The following is a 21,012-nucleotide window of genomic DNA, read 5'->3' as shown; positions in this document are numbered from 1 at the left end:
GTAGATAAAAAGCACGTCTAAAAAGCTGTGGAGTTGTATGTGGCAGGGTGGAGTAGCAGATACAATATCAGGACCGGGAAAATATGAGTACATATCCTCCCTTAACCATAGATCTCACTGGCTGACTTGGGGACTTTTGGGGTAATACTTCCTCTCAAGAGTTTTTGAGGGCTGGGTGGAGAAATGCAGTGTTTGAAATTAGCCAGGCGCCAGGTGCATTTTATGCCTGACTATTGACCACTTGCGTCCAAGTGAAGATGCCTGGGTGCCAGGATGGCGCCTGACATCACCAGCTGGAGGTGCATGCCTGGGGAGTTTTGGATCTTGGCTGTTTTCTCACACCACATCCCATAGAATTCTATCAGTTATGTTTTATCTGCACCATCAGAACGAATTTCTGGAAGCGAAACGCTTTTTCTGTGCAGCCTGAGCAGGAGCAATGAAAAACATCACAGCTAATTGTTGTAGCTTGCCTTCACTTACTCCAGCCCACTGCCCTGCTCACAGTTGTGCAGAATATTCTTACATTTTGAATGGTCTGTGTCACCATTAAGAAAAAAAGACATAGGAGTCGACAAATATGTATGTGGACTGTCCCTGGATAAAGTTCTCAAAGCTCTTAACCTAGCTCAAGGTTGTCATCTGAACTAGCCAGATGCTTAACTGATAATCAGTGAAAGACAGCCCATCCTTAAAAATAATAAAAAAAAGACTTTAGAGCCTTCTTGGCCAAAAATGACAGCTAGACATTTCCTTTCTGGCACCTGCAACCTTGTTTTTAAGGAGCCATTTGGCACCTAGCTTGTGCATATGAGTTTCTAACACTGGAGAAATGGCATGATGTGATACACACACCTTGGAGGCGGAACAGTAAACAAACGGTAATAACAGCAATGTGTAAAACATGCAGCACAGTTTTAAACACAAAAGAGCTCTTAGACCACCTCAAACACTGTTCTCCCAATGGCCCACCAGATGCCCACAGCAAGCAGACAGGTAGGACCTGAGCTCAGGAGCACTGTCCCCCTCTAGCGGTTTCCAGCGACTGCTTTTCAGAAAGATACTGTCTCCGATTGTGGCGGCAAAGCACAATGAACTGGACTAATCCTCTTTTAAAGCTGTCCAAGTTGGTCGCTATCACTGCCTCCTTGTGGGAGAGAGTTCTCTCCAGTTTAAGTGTGTACTTCGTGAGGAAGCAATTCCTTCCTGGAAGGTTCAAAATGGAACCTCTGTTAGGCCTAGGTACAATGGGCCAAGGGAAATGTAGTTCCCATAGCTCCTCACATGCCCAGGAGCCATGGGAACTATAAACCTATGGTCCCTTGAGTCTAGGATGTCAGCACTAAGGGACTGAAGTGAGCCCTTCTTCTGAATCTCTCCACTGCTGTCACAACCACTACGAAGAGGGGAGGGTGAAAAGCCACACACACAAAACAAATTTCAGAGTCTCATCTAATTACTGTAGTTAAACTAACACTGGGGGCTCCTTAGAACAGAATGCAAGCTCAATACAGTACAGGGGTACCTCTGGTTGCGAACGGGATCTGTTCCAGAGGCCCGTTTGCAACCTGAGCAGAACGCAACCCGCATCTGCGCATCGCGATTTGCCGCTTCTGCGCATGCGGTCATTTTGCACATCTGCGCATGTGGCGAAACCTGGAAGTAACCCTTTCTGGTACTTCTGGGTCGCCACGGGATGCAACCTGAAGCAAACGTAACATGAGGTATGACTGTATTCCGAAGTGATTTTCAGTTTGGAAACAGATACAAACAATCCTAGTTTTATTCCGGAAGCGGTGGAAAATAGATTTCTAGTGCACTCTAGTGGCTGCAGGCCAGATGTGTGAAATCCTTTAAGAAAGAAATTACAGTCGTTTCTCCATGTTTCATAGAAGTAGGAATGTGAGAAGATATAAAACGCTGAAACGTTAAGACTCCAGCAATAAGGAAAAACAGCTAAAATGCCTATTTAGCACCAACAATACTTCCTTAGCCGGTGTGTAGCCATTTGTCCTTGTTAATCATGATTATATAAATACACTGTGGAACACTGCGGCCAAAGCAGGCTGCTGAGTCTGGGAGCTGCAGGGCCAGTTAAGTTAAAACCTTGAAGTAGGCCAATTGTTTTACTGGCAAAAAGGGTACTTTAAATGTTAAATATAAAAAATGCAAAACAGAACATTGCAACTGCTTCTGAAGCCATTCCCCAGGCACCCCTGCCATGTAAGGTTACATGGGTGGTGACTGGAGAGGGTCTTCTCAGTTGTTGCAACCCAGCTAGGAAACGTTCTCCCTGGGGATGCTTGCTGGCAGCCCAATTCAATGCAAGGACTTTGACCAATGCATCCCTCTCTCCTCCTCCCTCTGTGTTTACTACAACCGGTTTTCGTATTTCTGTTGTGTTCTGTTCTGTTGTGTACCACTGTATTATTATGGCTGCTAGTTAGTCGCTTTGCTCTAAGAAATGTCTCAAAGGGACTCCTTTGAGACATTTCTTAGAGCAGTGTTTTTCAACACTAGTGTGCCGCGAGATGTTGCCTGGTGTGCCGTGGGAAAAATTGAAAAATTCAAAAGATTTAAAAATAAAGTATTTTATAATTTTTCACATTTCTGTTTACTTACTATTTCATAATAAAGTAATTATAAAATACTTTCTTTGTGTTTATTTGATTCCTATTCAAGAGAATTACTTTATATATAGTCAATATAGGCACAGAGTTAAATTTTTTAACATTTTCTAATGGTGGTGTTCCTCGTGATTTTTTTTCATGAAACAAGTGTGTCTTTGCCAAAAAAAGGTTGAAAAACACTGTCTTAGAGCAAAGCGACTAACTAGCAACCATAATAATACAGTGGTACCTCGGGTTACATATGCTTCAGGTTACATATGCTTCAGGTTACACACTCCGCTAACCCAGGAATAGTACCTCGGGTTAAGAACTTTGCTTCAGGATAAGAACAGAAATCGGGCTCCGGCGGTGCGGAAGCAGCGGGAGGCCCCATTAGCTAAAGTGGTGCTTCAGGTTAAGAACAGTTTCAGGTTAAGTACGGACCTCCGGAACGAATTAAGTACTTAACCCGAGGTACTACTGTATTTGCAAAACTTTTGTTGTTGTCGTTAGCTTGTCAAAATAAAAGCCTCTCCTTTCGCTCTACCTAAGCCGGCAAATGCTGATGTCTGCAAAGCAACAAGGTCTGAATGTAGCCCACTAGGCCTATATATCAAGAAGGAACAGAACAAAATCTGCAGATCTGAGGGGGCGATAAAAATTTCTCCTATTTCAATGAATTTGTCATTTCATTTCATGGCAGTAAAAAGGAGGAGGAGGCAAAGGGCTGGGTCAGGTCTGAGTCTTTCCTGCTTGAACAAAAGGCTGAGGGAAAAGCATTTCTCTCCATTCCTATTTGCAATTCATTGGTGGGCCTGATTTGGTGCCTTAAGGGGGGCCTTCGTTCCCTAAGCTCCAATATCTTCAAGGGGATCTTGAGAAGGCCACAGCATCTTACCAAAGAACTTCTCACAGAGTCAATTCTCTCAATTGTTCCTTGAGAATGTTTTATGTGGTTGTTGTTCCCCCCATATCCGTATCTTTGCCTCCCTTGCCTCTGGGACGTTTTTGTTTGGGGAGACGGCTGAAATTTCCAAGCAGGCTTCACAGCAAGGGAAGTTAGAAAGAAAGAAAGAGAGAGGAGAGAGAGAGAGAGAGAGAGAGAGAGAGAGAGAGAGAGAGAGAGAGAGAGATGGTGGAAAAAATGCCGGAGAGCTACAGCCGTCAGGAGTAGAGAATCTTGACTTGATGAACAAATGGCCTGACCTGGTATAAGGCAGGTACATTCACTGCTGGGCTATAAGGTAGGCGCATAGAAGGTGAACCTGTAATATATGGTGCAAGCATCACCTCCACTTACACAGGGGTTACGTCCCGGGCCCTCATGCACCTAAGTGTAATTGCGTAAAATGGGAGAGCACCCTCTAAAAAGCCTCTAAATCCCTATTCCCCTCTGCTCTCCAGGTCTCTCTCTAATCCAGACCAAAATAACTAGAGTTGAAGCTCTGGAGGCTGGAGGATATGCAGGAAAGTGTCTGTGGCGGCTGCTCCGCTTAGCAGCCGGGGAGGCTGAGAAGCCTAAACAAAGCCTCACTGTGTTATACCAGGATTGTCCTTGCAGTAGAGAAGAGGTGGGGTACCTACACCCCCGGGACAATTTCACCTGAGTGACAAGGAAGAAGGGGGAAAGGTGGGTGGAGGAAGGGGTAGCAGAACGAGACGCAAAAAAATACAAATAGAAAAGGAGGTGGCAGAAAGAAAGAAAGAAAGAAAGAAAGAAAGAAAGAAAGAGGGAGGGAGAGAGAGAAAGAAAGAAAGAAAGAAAGAAAGAAAGAAAGAAAGAAAGAAAGAAAGAGGGCCATAACAACTTTGGATTTGGACCTCACCTACCTGGCCCTGCCCTCCCCCCAAACAAATTGCTCCTGAGGCAATGTAGCTCTTGGCTACATTCACACCATACATTTAAAACTTATTTCTCCCTCAAAGAACGCTGGGAACTGTAGTTTGTTAAGGGTGCTGGGAATAATAGCTGTCTCTGTATGTGCGAGGGGGTAAACTACAGTTCCCACGATTCCTGGGGGAGGGAGACAATATGTGCTTTAAATGTATTACCTCAGTAGAAGCATTACCTCAAGCCCTGCACTAGGATAAAACAAACTCCCAGGGCATTTTAAATAAAACGTAAGAAGAAGAAGAAGAAGAAGAAGAAGAAGAAGAAGAAGAAGAGGAGGAGGAGGAGGAGAGTGTGGGTTTTTTTTAAAAAACCAGCAACATCCACCACCCTAGGCAGATTTTAGAGGAAATACTTGTTTGCCAAAGCAAACTTTTCCGCATGTTCACAGTGGAGAAACTTGTTCAGCGCCAACAATACACTCGCACAACTTCCTTGTCGCACCTGACACAATTTGGCAATTGATTTCCCTCATGGGCAGGAACGTTCCTTCTCCAAAGCTGATAAGCTAAGCAAAAAAAAAAAAAAGAGGAAATCCTTGTGCTCCGTATTCAAGGCTGCAAAAAGAAACAGTCTCCCCCCCCCCCCAAGTGCGTCACTAACTGTTCTGCTAGCTTTGCGGTAACAATGCAGGCTACCTAATCTGATGGACAACTTTCCAGTTTTCTGTGTGTACTCCGATGCCTGAATTAACACTCCCACAGCTGGGCTGGTCATCTTGACCGAGAAAACTGCAGGCTCATTTCCGTAGACACCACTTCTACTTTGGACTCTGACACAGCGCCCTGAGCGCACACGCCCTGCAGATTTATGCTGTTGTGGGACTTTCGATTAAGAAAGAATAGGATAGCAGAACAGCTTACTCTAGTGGCTCAGGCCACAATCCTATGGCCACTTAATGAGGTAATACTCAGGGCCGGACCAGAACATTTTGCTGCCTGAGGCAAAGGGTGAGATGGCGTTCCCTCCCGCACAATTCCATATCGAGAAGCTGACAAGACTGGCCATCAAACCTTACCTCAGCTCTAAAAATGTGAGTCCTCCTATACATCTGAGGGCAGCTAGCTAGCTTAGGGAGCGGCACAGAGCAGGCCATGCCCTGCTCTGCCCTCCCAGCTTCTACCGCCTGAGGCTGCCGCCTCACACTGCCTAATGGTAGGACTAGCAACAACAGGCACATCTATTCATTGAAAATGTTTTACAAGCCACTTTATCTTATCAAAAGGCAATGTAATCAGTGCTAACGAAACATGACAGATAAAGGGCAAGGAACTAGATCCGGTCAGCTGCCCGGATCCTTCTGTCCCCACCCGCCACGTTTCACGTTGGCAGCCCCTCACCTGTAAAACCACCTGGCATCAGAATGATTTTGCCCACGGGGTTTAAAATTAAAATTGGAGGAGGGGAATAAGCTTCTCATGAAACTTTGTAGTGCTAACAATCTGCTGATCTTCGGAGCTTGCACAGAGCTTATATGCAGCGCGGTGCAAGCACCAACCATCAGCCGATTGTCAGGTGTTCAAAGGGATGTGCACCGTTCTATGAGAGTCCTGCTGGTCAGCTGATGGCCAGGGTTTGCAAAAAGCAATGCATGGGGCTCCACAAACCCCGTTTGGGCCTAGACACACATCTGACGACATACACGGCCTCTGGGACAGCTCAGTTGTTAGAGCATGATATTCTTAATCTCAGGGTTGTGAGTTTGAGCCCTGTGTTGGTCAAAAGATTCCTGCACTACAGAGGGTTGGGCTAAATGGCCCTTGTGGTTTCTTTCAACTGTACAATTCTATGAAGGGTAGGGCAGATGGGTGACTTGGTTGAGGAAGCTGAGGGGGTGTTCATTAGGCCTGCGGGCTGGAGGTTCCTCAATGCTGCAATTGGCCAACAATTAGATTAGGGAGCAGGTCCTATTGGAATAAGTATGACTGGCTTCTGAGCAAAACTTCTTCAGATTGTGCTGCTTGAATTCAGTGTAAGGGATCAGTGAAGCTCAAGCATCTTCCCATTATTTCTCCCAGCCCTCATGCACTTGAGCAGCGGCTGAGCCACGTCCCAATGTTTGAGTTCCTCCACATCGCCCTTCAAAAGAGTTGACTTTGTCTCCTCTTACAGCAATGCGCTGGATTTGCCTGGGAGAATTCCCCCACTTAACTCTTGAGAGTTTATAATAATGGCTCTCAGGCTGAACTACTGCGCAAACAGAAAATATTAGAACAATCCACAGCCGCTCTGGAAAATATACCTGCCCCCCCACCTCACTCTATACTGAGTGCCGCAATCAAGAAATGCAGAGAATCAGCTCACTCCCAGCATCAAATCCAGCAAGGAAAGCTCCCTCTTGAAGTGCTTCCTTGCCATTAGAGGAGCTTAACAGATATTCTATATATTGCCAACACATGTCAAAATGATTCACGGTAGAAAAACCTCATCTTCCAGGATGGAGTCCTAGTGTGATCAATGATTAGAGCGATGGACCCTTTGGACCTCCAGATGGCATGGACTACAACTCCCATAATCCTTGACCACTGGACATGCTGGCTGGGGGGGGATGGGAGTTGTAGTCCAACAGCTGCTCGCATGTAGAGGTGCCAAGGAAACATGTACATAGCTGTTTGCTTGTTGAGGCTTTTTGTGCAACACACACTTGGTAGGAGGAGACATGATGTTGGGGGTGTAGCTAAAAGAGCAATCCCACTCTGAATTAAACACTCCATTGCCCTGCATGTTCTTTTTGTTACTGTAATTTTCTTGGGTTACACAGAACACCTCAACAGACCTAAGAGCATCCTGTTCCAGACATTTCTTCAATTCTACTGCCACCTAGTGCTCAGGTTAGGTTAGCACTCAACCAAGCCAGGACCTGTTACAGTCATACCTTGGGCTGAAGTAGCTCCAGGATGAATATTTTCGGGTTGCGCTCTGCGGTGACCCAGAGGTAACGGAGCGCGTTACTTCCAGGTTTTGCCGCTCACACATGCGCAGACGCTCAAAATGATGTCACGCGCATGCGTGGAAGCGGTGAAACGTGACCCGCGCACATGCAGATGCGCAGTTGCGTGTTATGTTCGCTTCAGGATGCGAACAGGGCTCTGGAATGGATCCCGTTTGCATCCAGAGGTACCACTGTATCTATATATACAATATAGGAAGAACCTATCACCGGACTGTTTATTAATCAAGCCACCGCTATAGAGAACAGCTACAATGCCATGAACTATGAAGCCAGGCAATATAGTAATGAAACTTTTCATCCTATATACATCCTATAGGTACAGTGATTACCTATCAACAACGTGGTCCTGATTTGGAGAGCTAGTGTGAGCCAGAAAACAGGGTTCATTGAGAACCTTAAAGCTCAATTCGCAGCTTAGCTGCAGGAAAAAGGTAGCATTATTCAGGGACACAGGGATTTGTTTACTATAAGTATATTATTATCATTTTTGCATGCTAGCGTGTGTAAGGCTGGATGTTAAAATTTAAGAAACGGTTATTATAAACACACATATTAAATTAACGTGTTAATTTGGATTAATTAAGACTATATAGGATGCTTGTTTCCAGTTGATACTTTAGGTTAAAGTGGGAGCCAGTTTTAAAACTGTGTACAGTGGTACTTGGTTGTTGCACTTAATCCGTTCTGTGAGTCCATTCGACTCCCGGAACTGTTCGAAAACCAAGGTGCAGATTCTGATTGGCTGCAGACGCTTCCTGTACTCAATCAGAAGCCGCATTGGACGTACAGCTTCCAAAAAACGTTCGCAAACTGGAACACTTACTTCCAGATTTGTAGCATTCGGGAGCCAATGTGTTTGGGAGCCAAGCCGTTCGACAGCCAAGGTACCACTGTACAAAGGTAGTACTTGCACCCAGTATATGAAAAGCATTGTTGTGGCTTCCCATAAAATGAATGGGGATGGGTTTCTTTTTACACTAAATGTTAATGTTTCCATTGCTGCTCAAAATTTATTGGCAACTAACGCTAAGCAACTGGCATATAATCCATTTGATCTCTGGGCACTTCATGCTAGCCCAAGTCTAGACTTGTGCAAGGCAAGAAATCGGGTCTCTTACCCAGCGGGCCTCGTGTCCTCGATGGCTCGGTCTAGTGGGATAAGGTCACTTAGGAAGACATTGAAGTTCCCCTCCTTCCACCTCCTTTTCGCCTCCTCTTCCTTCTCGCCTGGGACCACCGCCGGGCGCCCATACTGACCCAGCGCTTTGGGGTCCCTTGGGGCCAAGGTCCTATCAATAGTCAACACTTTGTGTAGCTTGGCCCTTTCTGTGAAATGGGTCCTATTGGTTTGCCTTGATTGGTCCTGATGGGCGGAACGAGTCCCATCCGCCTTCCCTAGCTCAGCCCTTCCAACTGGAATAACTTTTAGGGTCGCCGCCGCTCCCTTAACAGCGACCTCCTGGGTCGCCCCCGCCGCTCTCGGGCCCTCTTGGATTTTGCCGGCAGTCACTCGCGCCTTTTCCCCGACGGCTCCACGTCCTCCGCCTTCGGGAGCCTGCGCGGCCGCGGAGACCACCCGCGCTCCCTCCTTGCTTATAAGCACCACTTGGTTAGACAGGACGACTTTTGCACCGGCAATTCTGGCCGCCTCCTCCTCCTCGGACAGCTTTCCTGGACGTGGCGCACCCGGAGACTTCTGCGCTGTTTCCGAAGCGGCAGGCAAATCCAGGCCCCCGGGCCACTTTGCAGGGACATTTGGCCCGTTCAGTAGCCCGGGGCTGCCCCGAGGTCCCCCAGATTTGCTTCCGTTGGTGGGCAATCCAGCCAAGGCGCCTTTCTCCCCTAATCCACCGTCGGGTATAAAAACCGCCGCCTCTCTCCCCCTGGATCCCGTGCTTAACGGCCCGGGCCCTTTGGCGGCGACTTTGCTTCCGACGGCAGGAGCGTCGAGCGCCCGCCCCGGCGACCCGCCGGCAAGTGGCGGCTTTGTGGGCGGCGGGCGAGGGGAGCCGGCCTCCGCGCTCGATTTCTTCTTCGCGGGGGCGGACGGAGCGTGGCTCCGGACGTCGACGGCGGCCGTCCAGTGCAGGCTGGGAGCTGCTGCCGCCGCTTGGGGGGTTGCGCGCCTCCATTGGGCGCCCGGCTTCCCCCTCTTCTTGCTTGGGCCGCCGCGTCCCTTCTCCTCCTCGAGGCCCCTTGGCAGCGCCCCTGGCGGCGCCCGGAGCTCCTCTCTTGGTCGGGCGCCGTCGAAGCTCTTCTCCCGCCAGCCGCGCAGCCTCTCCCGCCGCACCATCTCCTCCTTGAGGACGCGGGTGTTGATCTCGCCGAAGGAGAGGCGCAGCGCTGCCATGTCGAAGAGCAGCCACACCACCGAGGCGGCGAAGATGAAGGCCAAGGCTCGCCCGCTGCCTCGGAAAAGCTTCCGCAGCTTGTTCATCTCGGCAGAGAGAAAAGTTCTCCTCGGGTCGCTCCGGGCACAGCCGGAGGCGCCTCCTGGGGCCCTCCTTCCCCGCTCGGGAGGCTTCCTAGGCCTGCTGCTCTAGCCGAGGCTGCCGCTCCCCGCTGCCCGCCCTGGGCATCTCGATCTAGGGGGAACCTCCGCCGCCGCCGCGCCGGCCGCCTGTTGCTCTCTGCCTGCGTGGCATCGTCTCCGGGGCTCGGCGCGCGCCTCGCAGCCACGCGGCATGGCCCGAGCGCCCCCGGGGCCGCTTGCCTGATGGTCTGCCCGCCCGCCTCGCCTCTTCGCCCGGACCCTTCCTGCTCCAGGCTAGGCGCACGCTGCCCTGGCTGGGCTGGGAAGGAACCTTGCAGGCGGCTGCAGCAGATCAGCTGCTGGAGCAATTGCTCCCTTTCTCTCTTCCCGCCTCCCCCACCCCCTCTCCGCTCTCATTCCTCCTCTGTAACCCAACACCTTCCCGGAGCAGCAAACAACCTCCAGCTTTGCAAAGTTCCTGAGAGAGTGCCGCGTGGCTCCTTGGCTGCCGCCGCCACCTCCCGACCTCGACCCGGTTGCTCCTTTGCAAACACGGGCAGCGAAGATCCGCTTTGTGGTTTGAAGCTTGTCACGGGGAAAATTCTCCCTTTCTGATTATTAGTATCGTGATTATTTATTAAATTTGTATTCTTTCCCTTCACCCGAAGATCCCAGGGCGGTTCGCTACAGAAATATGCAAAATGTGAATACCAAATACAATACATCATAAAACTAAAACCAAGCAAGCCTTGCTTCCTCAAGAAAAGGGGTCATTTTTTGGGACACTGTGATAGCTTTTTGAAAAAATAGAGTTGCATGCAGTTCTGGGATACAGTAAGGATATCCTTTCTCTCTTTCTTTATTCATTTTTAAGATAGGACTTTGCTGTGTCCATTCGCAGCCCGCTCTGCCAGCAATGGAACAAATGGTGTCCCTTGAGAAATAATTTGCTTCTGAGCATGTTAAAAAATCACCCCGCTCCCCACTGCTGAGAAATCGCAGCCAGATGCCTGGAAGAGGGTCTTAAGATATATACACCACCCTTCAGAGATGTTTTGCATAAGGCAGGTCTGAATAACTTGTTTTCAACCAAGCAGCTACATTCCCTCAAGAGGAAATTTCTGAAGTCTGTGTTCCAGTGCTGCGTGGGGCCAGGTGCAGCAGTGGGTGGAGTCAGAGTCAAAAAGTGGTTGGAGCAACAGGTGTGACTCAAGCTTTGTACAGTAGGCTACATTCCACCCAGGCAAAAGTCAAAGGTGTATACACCCCCGCCCATCCCTATTTCTCTACCTTGCTCTATCCGGGCAAGAAAGAGGCACTATCACAATTCAAGGATGCTTTCCACCACTCAGGCAAAAGCACTTGAGAGGGTGGAGCAGGGTCTCTGAGGGCTGTGGCCCAGGAAAAGTCCTGATAGGCCTGGAAGTTTAATACATGCATTAAACTCCTGGGCCTAAGGGTATATTCACATTAGTGGCTTGGAACACAGAGAAACACATCTGCATGTACAGAATTGTTGGCATCAGGGCGAGGATGTCTTCACCCAACGCACATGACTTTTTCAGTTTCCCAGGCCCTGCAACCCCCCTAGAACTCCTGTTCATTTGCATGCACAGGCACAATGGCTCTCAGGCTATGTTCCCACTACTGCTTATTGCACATCCAGTTTTCTAGTTGGACTAAAACTGGTTTGAGGCAGGGACACACATCAAACAGCAGTATGTGTGGTTGGAGTTTATATATCACACCACAGGGCAGTTTACAACAAAGTAACACAACAGGTGACATAATGTACATATCTAACATATATATATACACACACACACACACACACACACCCCCCACAGTGGTACCTTGGGTTACGTATCCTTCAGGTTACATACGCTTCAGGTTACAGACTCCGCTAACCCAGAAATAGTGCTTCAGGTTAAGAACTTTACTTCAGGTTGAGAACAGAAATCGTGCTCCGGCGGCGCGGCGGTAGCAGGAGGCCCCATTAGCTAAAGTGGTGCTTCAGGTTAAGAACAGTTTCAGGTTAAGTACGGACCTCTGGAACGAATTAAGTACTTAACCCGAGGTACCACTGTATTATGTAGATACTTAATAATATAGGTATCTACTAAATAATACGTGTTTAGTGGCAAGTATAAAAAATGAAGTTAAAAAATATATATTAAAAACCCCAGCAACATACAGAAACAGTGTTAAGTGCAAATATCATCTCTGCGCAAAGTAAAAATAAAAATTGAGTAACACAGTTCTGTGCCCTTTCATGAAAACCAAAATCTGCCTGAGGCAGTTGCCTCACTCTGCCTATTGATAGAAGTGGCTTTGCAAGCACAAGGCCTAGGAGGCAACATGCTCCAAATGGAGTTTTTCACACTGAGGCTCCAAAAGCCCCCACACCCTACCCACAGGGCTGCAGCCTCTGATAGCAACAAATCACAGCGAGTGGCCAGCCCAAATAAAACGGGATGTTTTGAGTCGGTTCCTGTCTGCCAAATGAATGAATTATTCACAGTGAATGAAGGGGAATACCCTCGCTGTGAATCTGGTGCTTGCATATTATGAATCATGAAACATTTCACAGATGGAAATGGCATGGTCAAACAGCTCCACCGCAAACTTTGCCGTCTGGTTTTCCTGCTCAGCAAATACAAACGTGCAGGGTTTGTTTGAACAGACTTGCTCAACATGGGGCAGCAGCCTTTATGGGTATGAACTGGTTAATTAACTTCAGACCACTCTTAACATTAGAAAAATACTGAGGGTCAGCCTAACACCGGAAAGGAAATCTAGTGTTAAATAAAACACATAGGTTTTTATTAGATCCTTTTAAGTGCAGGGCTTCAGAAGTGGAGGTTGTTGCTTAGTAATAAAATAAGAAATCAAGGCATCTCAGGTGTCAGAGCAACCTGGGGTCTTCAGAAAGGAATGGATCACATACTTCACTACAGAACAGACACTGAGGTCTACCTCCGAGGGCGTTCTGGCAGTTCCCTCACCATGAGACATGAGGTTACACGAAACCAGGCAGAGGGTCTTCTCGGTAGTGGCTCCCTTCCTGTGGAACACCCATCAGATGTCAAGGAGATACAACCTTTAGAAGACATCTGAAGAAAGCCCTGTTTGGGAAGATTTTAATGTTTTATTATGTTTTTGTATATGCTGGAAGCAACACAGAGTGGCTGGGCAGGCCAGGTCTTCCTGTTATATACCTGCTGGGATTGACAAGGCATCTAACCCTCACCTGAATCTCATAGCTCTCCTGACGAGTGCTTTGGTCTGCAGTCACAGTGTGGAAATAAAGGATGAGATTGCCCACCAGATACCAGGCACTCTACTATTCAATTAGGCCCCAGTGTTTTTGTTACAATCCCCTTCTCAATTAAGTAATCAATTTTAATCTAGAGTTTAAATTCTCAAAACTTTCTTATTTGTTAATTTGAGCAAGTAAACTACTGCTCTCACTTCATTACAAACAGTATTTCTACCTGCAACACACTTGTAATTAACCAACTAGAAGGATTACTGTTAATACCACCAGTTTTCCTATAACTTGATATTGCTGGATAGTTTCGATGAACTGCAAAAGCATTTTTAGTTTGCTTTCTGTTGTCACCCTGGAACTTTTCTTTATTAGTGTCACTTTGTTTTGTACGATTGCTTGCAAATGAAGGGAAACAACTTTTCTGCTTGTATATATTGATAATATAATTTTGGTTACTGAGGACAAACAAAATTTTACAAAAACAAGATTAGGCACAGGTCTGGCCAGGACGTAGGCATCCTAACTGTAACAAAGGTGACCTGTGTGCTTACTTGCTTGCTTGCTTGTTTAACAGCTGTTGGGAACTTCAAGGTCCCTGCTCTCCCTTCTTATGGTCTTTGTACTGGACCTGGAGACTCCAATAGAGAGCATTCCATGTCAAGAAGGAGAGCAAGTGAGCACCCTGTCAAATGACAGGGTAGGAGCTACGTGGAGCAGGGCCTTTTCACTGGTGGTGCCCATTGTACGCCTCGCTCTTCCCAGACCTGCTCTCTTTTGGCCTGTATTTTGGAGCTTTATAATTTAGGAAGACTTTGGAAGAACTGGTTGACAAGTCTTATAATAATAATAATTTATAATAATAATAATTTATTATTTGTACCCCGCCCATCTGGCTGGGTTTCCCCAGCCACTCTGGGCGGCTTCCATAAAAACCAAAAAACACTAAAATATCACACATTAAAAACTTCCCTGAACAGGGCTGCCTTAAGATGTCTTCTGAATGTCAGGTAGTTGTTTATCACTTTGACATCTGATGGGAGGGCATTCCACAGGGCAGGCGCCACTACCGAGAAGGCCCTCTGCCTGGTTCCCTATAGCTTTGCTTCTCGCAATGAGGGAACCGCCAGAAGGCCCTCGGTGCTGGACCTCAGCGTCTGGGCAGAACGATGGGGGTGGAGACGCTCCTTCAGGTATACTGGGCCGAGGCCGTTTAGGGCTTTAAAGGTCAACACCAGCACTTTGAATTGTGCTCGGAAACGTACTGGGAGCCAATGTAGGTCTTTCAAGACCAGTGTTATGTGGTCTCGGCGGCTGCCCCCAGTCACCAGTCTAGCTGCCACATTCTGGATTAGTTGTAGTTTCCGAGTCACCTTCAAAGGTAGCCCCATGTAGAGCACATTGCAGTAGTCCAAGCGGGAGATAACTAGAGCATGCACCACTCTGGCGAGACAGTCCGCGGGCAGGTAGGGTCTCAGCCTGCATACCAGGTGGAGTTGGTAGGCAGCTGCACTGGATATAGAATTGACCTGCGCCTCCATGGACAGCTGTGAGTCCAAAATCAGTCACTGATGTATGCGCAGATTTTATTTGCTGCTATTCTGGGCTTCTGGTGCACCAGGGTTTACACCAGCATAATAGAGTTGACCAGGATGCCAGAAGGGATACAATTTACGAGCTTTCTTCGTTATCTGCACAGCAGGGCGTGTTCAGTTAACAGTGCAAAGGCTGAGCTGAAGCATTCCCTGCTGGTTACCCGCTTTCAGCAATAGGGGTCACTGTTTGGTAGAACCCAGTAGGTTAGCTGTCAGATTCTAGAGCTCCCTATTGGTGACTCTTAGGTAATTCACAAAATACAGAGTCCATTCATAAAACACAGTGTTCATTCATAAAGCAGTAACATAAATCTTCATTGCTACATACTGGGTGTATATTTCAGCAGTTGAACATACAGGTTTATGGCCATCCTGTAGTGTAGTGCTTATGCGACTGTGAATAAAAGGTGGCTGGGCTCATTGTCTCGGGGTTTGGTGGTGGGGGGGAGAGAGGTGACAAAACTGATTTCCAAGAAGTGTCCCCCCCCTTTATTTCTATAACAAGTCATTGCATCTGTACTCTGAATAGTGACATCAGGAAGGTGCAGGGCTTGTCAGTCCAACCCCTGCACAGTCTCATCAGGGCTGACCTTAAGGTAATTGGAGCAATTTGCCCAAATTGGGCTCCACATGCTGCTCCTAAGGGGGCCCCCCTCACCAGGGCAATCGAGATGGATTTCATTTATAAGATTTTGCAGACTTTGGTTGTGAACTGGGGCCCTACAAAAAAAATTCAAGTTGTGCCCCACTGCTTCAAATTGGGCCCCACTGGCTAGCCCTGAGTCTCATAGTTGCTGGGCCTGAGTTGCCCTGCCCTTGCACGAAGTCTTGGGTTTACAATTTTGGGAGCGGGGAGACTGCGGCACTGGGGAGTGGGCAGGCTGGTGAGGCCCCCTAGATTTAGAGGCCCAAGTTGTCCTGCCCTCACATGAAGTCTTGGGTTTGCAATTTTGGGAGAGGGGAGACTGCCCACCTTTGCCCAACTTCTTGTTCTTTGCAGTCCTGCCTCTGCACTACATGGAATCTGTCTCGATGCTAAGCTTACATGAACATGTGTCTTGTGGACCAAGGATGCAATAACGCATGAGTGACTATTAGGTTTCTTTTGAATATTCATGCAAATTCCGTTAAGTATTTCATGCCCACAATTTCATAATTGAACTTTGATTCCAGTGCTTCAGATTTGTACCATTCATGTGGAAAATTTGTCACTTTGCAACTTCACACTTTACCACATTGCCAGCATTTGCCACTTTACTAATGTTTTGTTAGCACTCACATAAGTGGTAATTAGATGTTAGCGTTCTTGCATGCCTAAAGACTTGTTACGTGACATGGAGTAACTAATTATAAGAATAGTTGTTCTGTCTTTCATATTTCCCGATGAATCGTCTAATGGCAAGCATGAGCTGTTCCCTTTCGTAGAGGGCACACATCTCTGCCTGAATATTTATGCAGCTTCTCTCATTTCAGCCTTGAAACCAATTTGGACTGCCTCGTCTGAGGGTGCACACATTTATTTATTTGCAAATATTTCTGTACTGCCAAACATTAAAACAAAACAAAACGGGCAGTGAACAACAGCATAAAACAATCAATTATATCAATAAAGCAAATTACAAATAACAATTAAATGAATCAGATTAACAACACAAATGGATCTTCCCACAGGGAAACCCTGAGTGAACAAATGTGTTTTAAGCAGACACCTAAATACCATTACTGATATTTGGTGGGAATGCATTCCAAAGAGCAAGTGCCACAACACAAAAAGGCATGTTTTGTTTTGTTTTTAAGACATAAGACAAACCTTAGGAACATGTAACACTACAAATAGTGTCATTCCTGAGGAACACAACAACAGGGAAGGGGTATATAGGCACTGGCGGAGGAACAGGAGTGTGCGGGGAGCGCGCCGCCCTCGGCGGCCTGATCCTGGTGGGGTGCCATCGTGGCTGCCCCCCCCACCCTGGGCGTCATGCCCAGGATGTGTGCCACGCCCCTGTGGGCAGCGTGTCATGCCCCCAGGAATCACACCACACCCCTGGGACATGTGCCAGCCATGCCCTTGCCTGCTTTCCGCCCCCCAGCCAGAGCTTGAAGCTCCGCCACTGTATATAAGCAATAGAGGCTATTTGTTTATTATGGCAAAGGGGGCACTGCCCCACAGACATCAGTATACTGGCAGCCAATCCCCACCTACCTGCCATCTTAAAACTTGTCAGAAGGCGGCTCTGCCTGTACAGTGGTGCCTCGCAAGACGAAAAGAATCCGTTCTGTGATTCTCTCCGTCTAGCGTTTTTTCCGTCTTGCGAAGCAAGCCCATTGACGGATTAGCGCTATTAGCGGCTTTTAGCGGCTTATCTGCTGATCGGATCAGCTGATAAGTGGCTTAGCGGCTTAGAAAAAGGGGGGGGGGAGGGAAAAAAACCAGCAGGAACTCGCAAGACATTGTCGTCTTGCGAAGCAAGCCCATAGGAGATTCGTTTTGTGAAGCACCTCCAAAACGGAAAACTCTTTCGTCTAGCGAGTTTTCCGTCTTGCGAGGCATTCGTCTTGCGGGGCACCACTGTATTTGGTTTTGGCTACACCTCCTGCTGATCTTCCTGTCTTCCACCCTGCCAGCCCCAATGGGCCCTATCCACCACTGTATATTAGGTAAGGAAGCCACCAAGATAATCTGGCATGGTATTTCAATACACCGGCTCCAAAAGCTGGCTTTATGATGCAAAATAAATGGTCAGCATAACAGAGATCTATCCATAATCTTTTTTCCAAGCGAGCCATCAAAGTCTACCGCCTCCAGCCAGACATGTAGGGTTACACTACAAGTGGAACATTATTTAATTGCTTCTTCCAACGATTCAGTCTTTGTCAGGATCAACTAAACACAAGTGTGTGGCAGAGCAGTGATTTCTGCTAGGGAACATTCAGCTCTAAGGAGCAAATATTAAACCCCAAAGCCTATTAGAGAACCAAGGAATGGGTTCTGTGGGCAATGCATATACATTGTTAGCATTTTGCTGTTGCAATGACAAAAAAGTTGTATTATGTATTGAAGGTGTGTGTATTGGGGGGGGAGAGAAATAGTAGAATACCACATAGCGCAAGAGTCCTGCTGAATCAGGTCAAAGTCCCATCTACTGTAGTCCAGCATTCTGTTCTCACAATGCCCAACCTTATATCTGTGAGAAACCCACAAGCTGAAGTATTAATAGAGAGAGAAATGTCTCTCTATCCATTTTCTCTAATTCTATACACCTCTTGTCCCTTTTTACCTTTTCTCTCAACTAAAAAGCCCCAGATCTTGTAATGTTTTCCCATAGAGGAGTTCCTCCAACCCCTTGATCATTTCAGTTGCCTCTTCCTGAAACATTTGCAGAACTACAGCCCGGGGGGGGGGGCATACCTAGGATTTGGCCAGTTCGGCTCCCACCAATGGCACAGGCCCTGGGATGTGTGTGTGCAAAAAATCACACCTCTCCACACTGATACATCTCCTTGCCAAGGGTGCAAGGGAGCCTAGGTACACCTCTGTCTACAGTAGCGTTCTTGAGGTTATGTGATCAGAGTTGTGCATATTATTCTAAATATGGTTGTACTGAGAGCCAGTGTGGTGTAGTGGTTAAGAGCGGTGGACTCGTAATCTGGTGAACCAGGTTCGCTTCCCCGTTCCTCCACATGCAGCTGCTGGGTGACCTTGGGCCAGTCACACTTCTTTGAAGTCTCTCAGCCCCACTCACCTCACAGAGTGTTTGTTGTGGGGGAGGAAGGGGAAGGAGAATGTTAGCCGCTTTGAGACTCCTTCGGGTAGTGATAAAGCGGGTTATCAAATCCAAACTCTTCTTCTTCTTCTACCATAGATCTGTATAGTATTTTCAGACCCTTTCCTAATGATCCTTAGCACGGAATATGCATCCCCCCCCCACTGTTGCCACACACTGTGTCAGCATCTTCAATGAGCTATCCACTATAAACTTAAGATCTAATTCCCAGGGAAATATGTTATTTTTTGGAGAGGGGAGGGTTGCCCAAATGTGGACCACTACACACTTACTTGCATTGAATGGCACTTGTCTTTTTATTGCCAGTTCATTCAGTTTGGAGAGATCCTTTAGGAGCTACTGGAGTTAAGAAATAATGTTTTCCACTTCCCATGAAAATAAAATGCCAGTAGTTATTCAGAGCTGTCTGTATAACTAATTGTAACACTTGCAATCTCCTGTTAGACAGAGAGTAGAACTAATGCTCACTACTGGTCAAGTTGGAACCTCAACGCCATATGCATGTGATCTCCGGCCTAGGTCATATCTGTAATTTTATTTTATTTGTTTTTAGTAATAACTTTCTTTTTCAGTTTCACTAAAGGTTTGTGTCGAAAGCAAATTTGGCAAAGAAATTATTGTGCTATGCTATGCAGTGGCGTAGCGTGGGGGTGCAGGGGGGGCCGGCCGCACCGGGCGCAACATCTGGGGGTTAGGGTTAGGGGGCGCAAATCCACGGGTTAGGGGGCGCAAATTACTTGTCTTGCCCCGGGTGCTGACAACCCACGCTACGCCACTGATGCTATGTAATGTCAGTTTCTTCCTTTCAGGAAGAAAACAATTTGGTAAGGCAAAGCAAGCGTGTGAAAAACCAGAGATGAGGATATGTTTGCTTTGGAATCTGCTCACAAGGACTCAGAATTAAAACAACATCAGGTCTCGGCAAATTTGCATAAGGGTCATGTTTGGCTAATATGTGTCTTGTAAAAGCAGACAGCATGTTTTAAATAAAAGATGATAAAACATGACCTGGCAACATTTTTTTAAAAAATTTTCAAATTATGCATGAAGTGTGCAATAAATTAATTAGGGACTTCACGAAGAGGAAAGTAAAACAACTAGTTAGCAGTGTGCAGTATTCAGTAATGTGAAGTATTTTCTACCACTGCTAAATATAATCTGTCTCATAAAATGATCCATTGGTGAATTATTGCTGCATAATATGATATATGTAGTTTATTAACAGTACCATTAATTACTATTAGAGCAGAGAAGCACTGAAAATCTGGTATACATATCAACAAATGCCGAAGCAGATGGTTGAAATTAACGAAACACGATCCGTTGCTGAACTCATTACCTAATTAGATTATTACATCAAAACAGTTAAACCAAATTTGTCAAGTTATCGGCAGAGAGCTGCAGAATGTAGGAATCTGCAAAATAATGCAGCAACTCAAGGAATGGACAGGAAGGCAGAAATAAATTCTGTATGCTTGCTTCTATCCACTAGCTAGATTGGGACTGAAAAAACAGAAATCTGATTGTGGAGCTCAAATTTATAGAACATGTTTCATGTAACTATTATCTGGTGTAAGTAATATTCTAATGCTGACATCATAGGGTTATAGCAAGGCTGGGGAACTTATTTCAAGCAGTGGGCAATAGGCCCTTGAGGGCAACTTCCAGGGCCCACAGACCAGGGATGGGTGGGGCCCAAGGCCCAATGGGTAGAGCAATGGATGTGACTCTTACCTTTGTATCGTAAGGTGTACTCCAGCCATGCAAACACCAAGAGATTCCTACACCCGCTCCACTCCCAAACCTATTTCTGTCCTCTATCCAGGCAAACAACAAAAGTCATTATCCCAGTGTAAGGACACGTTCCAGGCAGGCAAGATCACTTAAGCAGAGCACAGGGCAAGGCTGAGGAGGATGGCAGCCTGGGAAGGGGTCACAGCCTGGAAAGAGTCTCAAGGGACAAAGAGAGAGGTTTAGAAGGCTGGATTTGCTCCCTGGAGTAAAGGTAAAAAGGTAAAGGACCCCTGGACGGTTAAGTCCAGTCAAAGGCGACTATGGGATTGTGGCACTCATCTCGCTTTCGGGCCGAGGAAAGCCGGTGTTTGTCTGCAGACAGCTTTCCAGGTCATGTGGCCAGCATGACTAAACCACTTCTGGCGCAACGGAACACTGTGACGGAAGCCAGAGCACACGAAAATGCCGTTTACCTTCCTGCCTCAGCGTTACCTATTTATCTCTTTGCACTGGCATGCTTTCAAAATGCTAGGTTGGCAGGAGCTGGGACAGAGCAACAGGAGCTCACCCCATCATGGGGATTTGAACCACCAAGCTTCTGATCAGCAAGCCCCAAAGGCTCAGTGGTATTATTATTATTATTATTATTATTATTTATATACCACCCTATATCCAGAGGTCTCAGGGCAGTTCACAGCATAAAA

At 47.0% G+C, this 21,012-nt stretch overlaps 1 protein-coding gene and 1 long non-coding RNA gene across 2 annotated transcripts in view; one reads left to right on the top strand and one right to left on the bottom strand.

Moving 5' to 3' along the window:
* GALNT5 (polypeptide N-acetylgalactosaminyltransferase 5) overlaps positions 1 to 10,529 on the bottom strand; it is a 34,307-nt gene extending 23,778 nt beyond the window's left edge. Inside the window, exon 1 of the mRNA XM_083493786.1 lies at positions 8,572 to 10,529. Within this exon, the coding sequence (XP_083349912.1) occupies positions 8,572 to 9,890 (1,319 nt within the window). The 5' untranslated portion in view covers positions 9,891 to 10,529. The remainder of the gene's footprint in view (positions 1 to 8,571) is intronic.
* Positions 1,437 to 21,012, top strand: part of LOC310703258 — a 331,049-nt gene continuing 311,473 nt past the window's right edge. Inside the window, exon 1 of the long non-coding RNA XR_014524043.1 lies at positions 1,437 to 1,646. This is a non-coding gene — a long non-coding RNA (uncharacterized lncRNA). The remainder of the gene's footprint in view (positions 1,647 to 21,012) is intronic.

The sequence above is a fragment of the Podarcis liolepis genome (assembly GCF_965112155.1).
Source record: "Podarcis liolepis genome assembly, chromosome: 1".
Lineage (NCBI taxonomy): Eukaryota > Metazoa > Chordata > Lepidosauria > Squamata > Lacertidae > Podarcis > Podarcis liolepis.
Note: the sequence above shows the minus strand (reverse complement) of the source record. Positions and strands in the feature narration are given on the sequence as shown.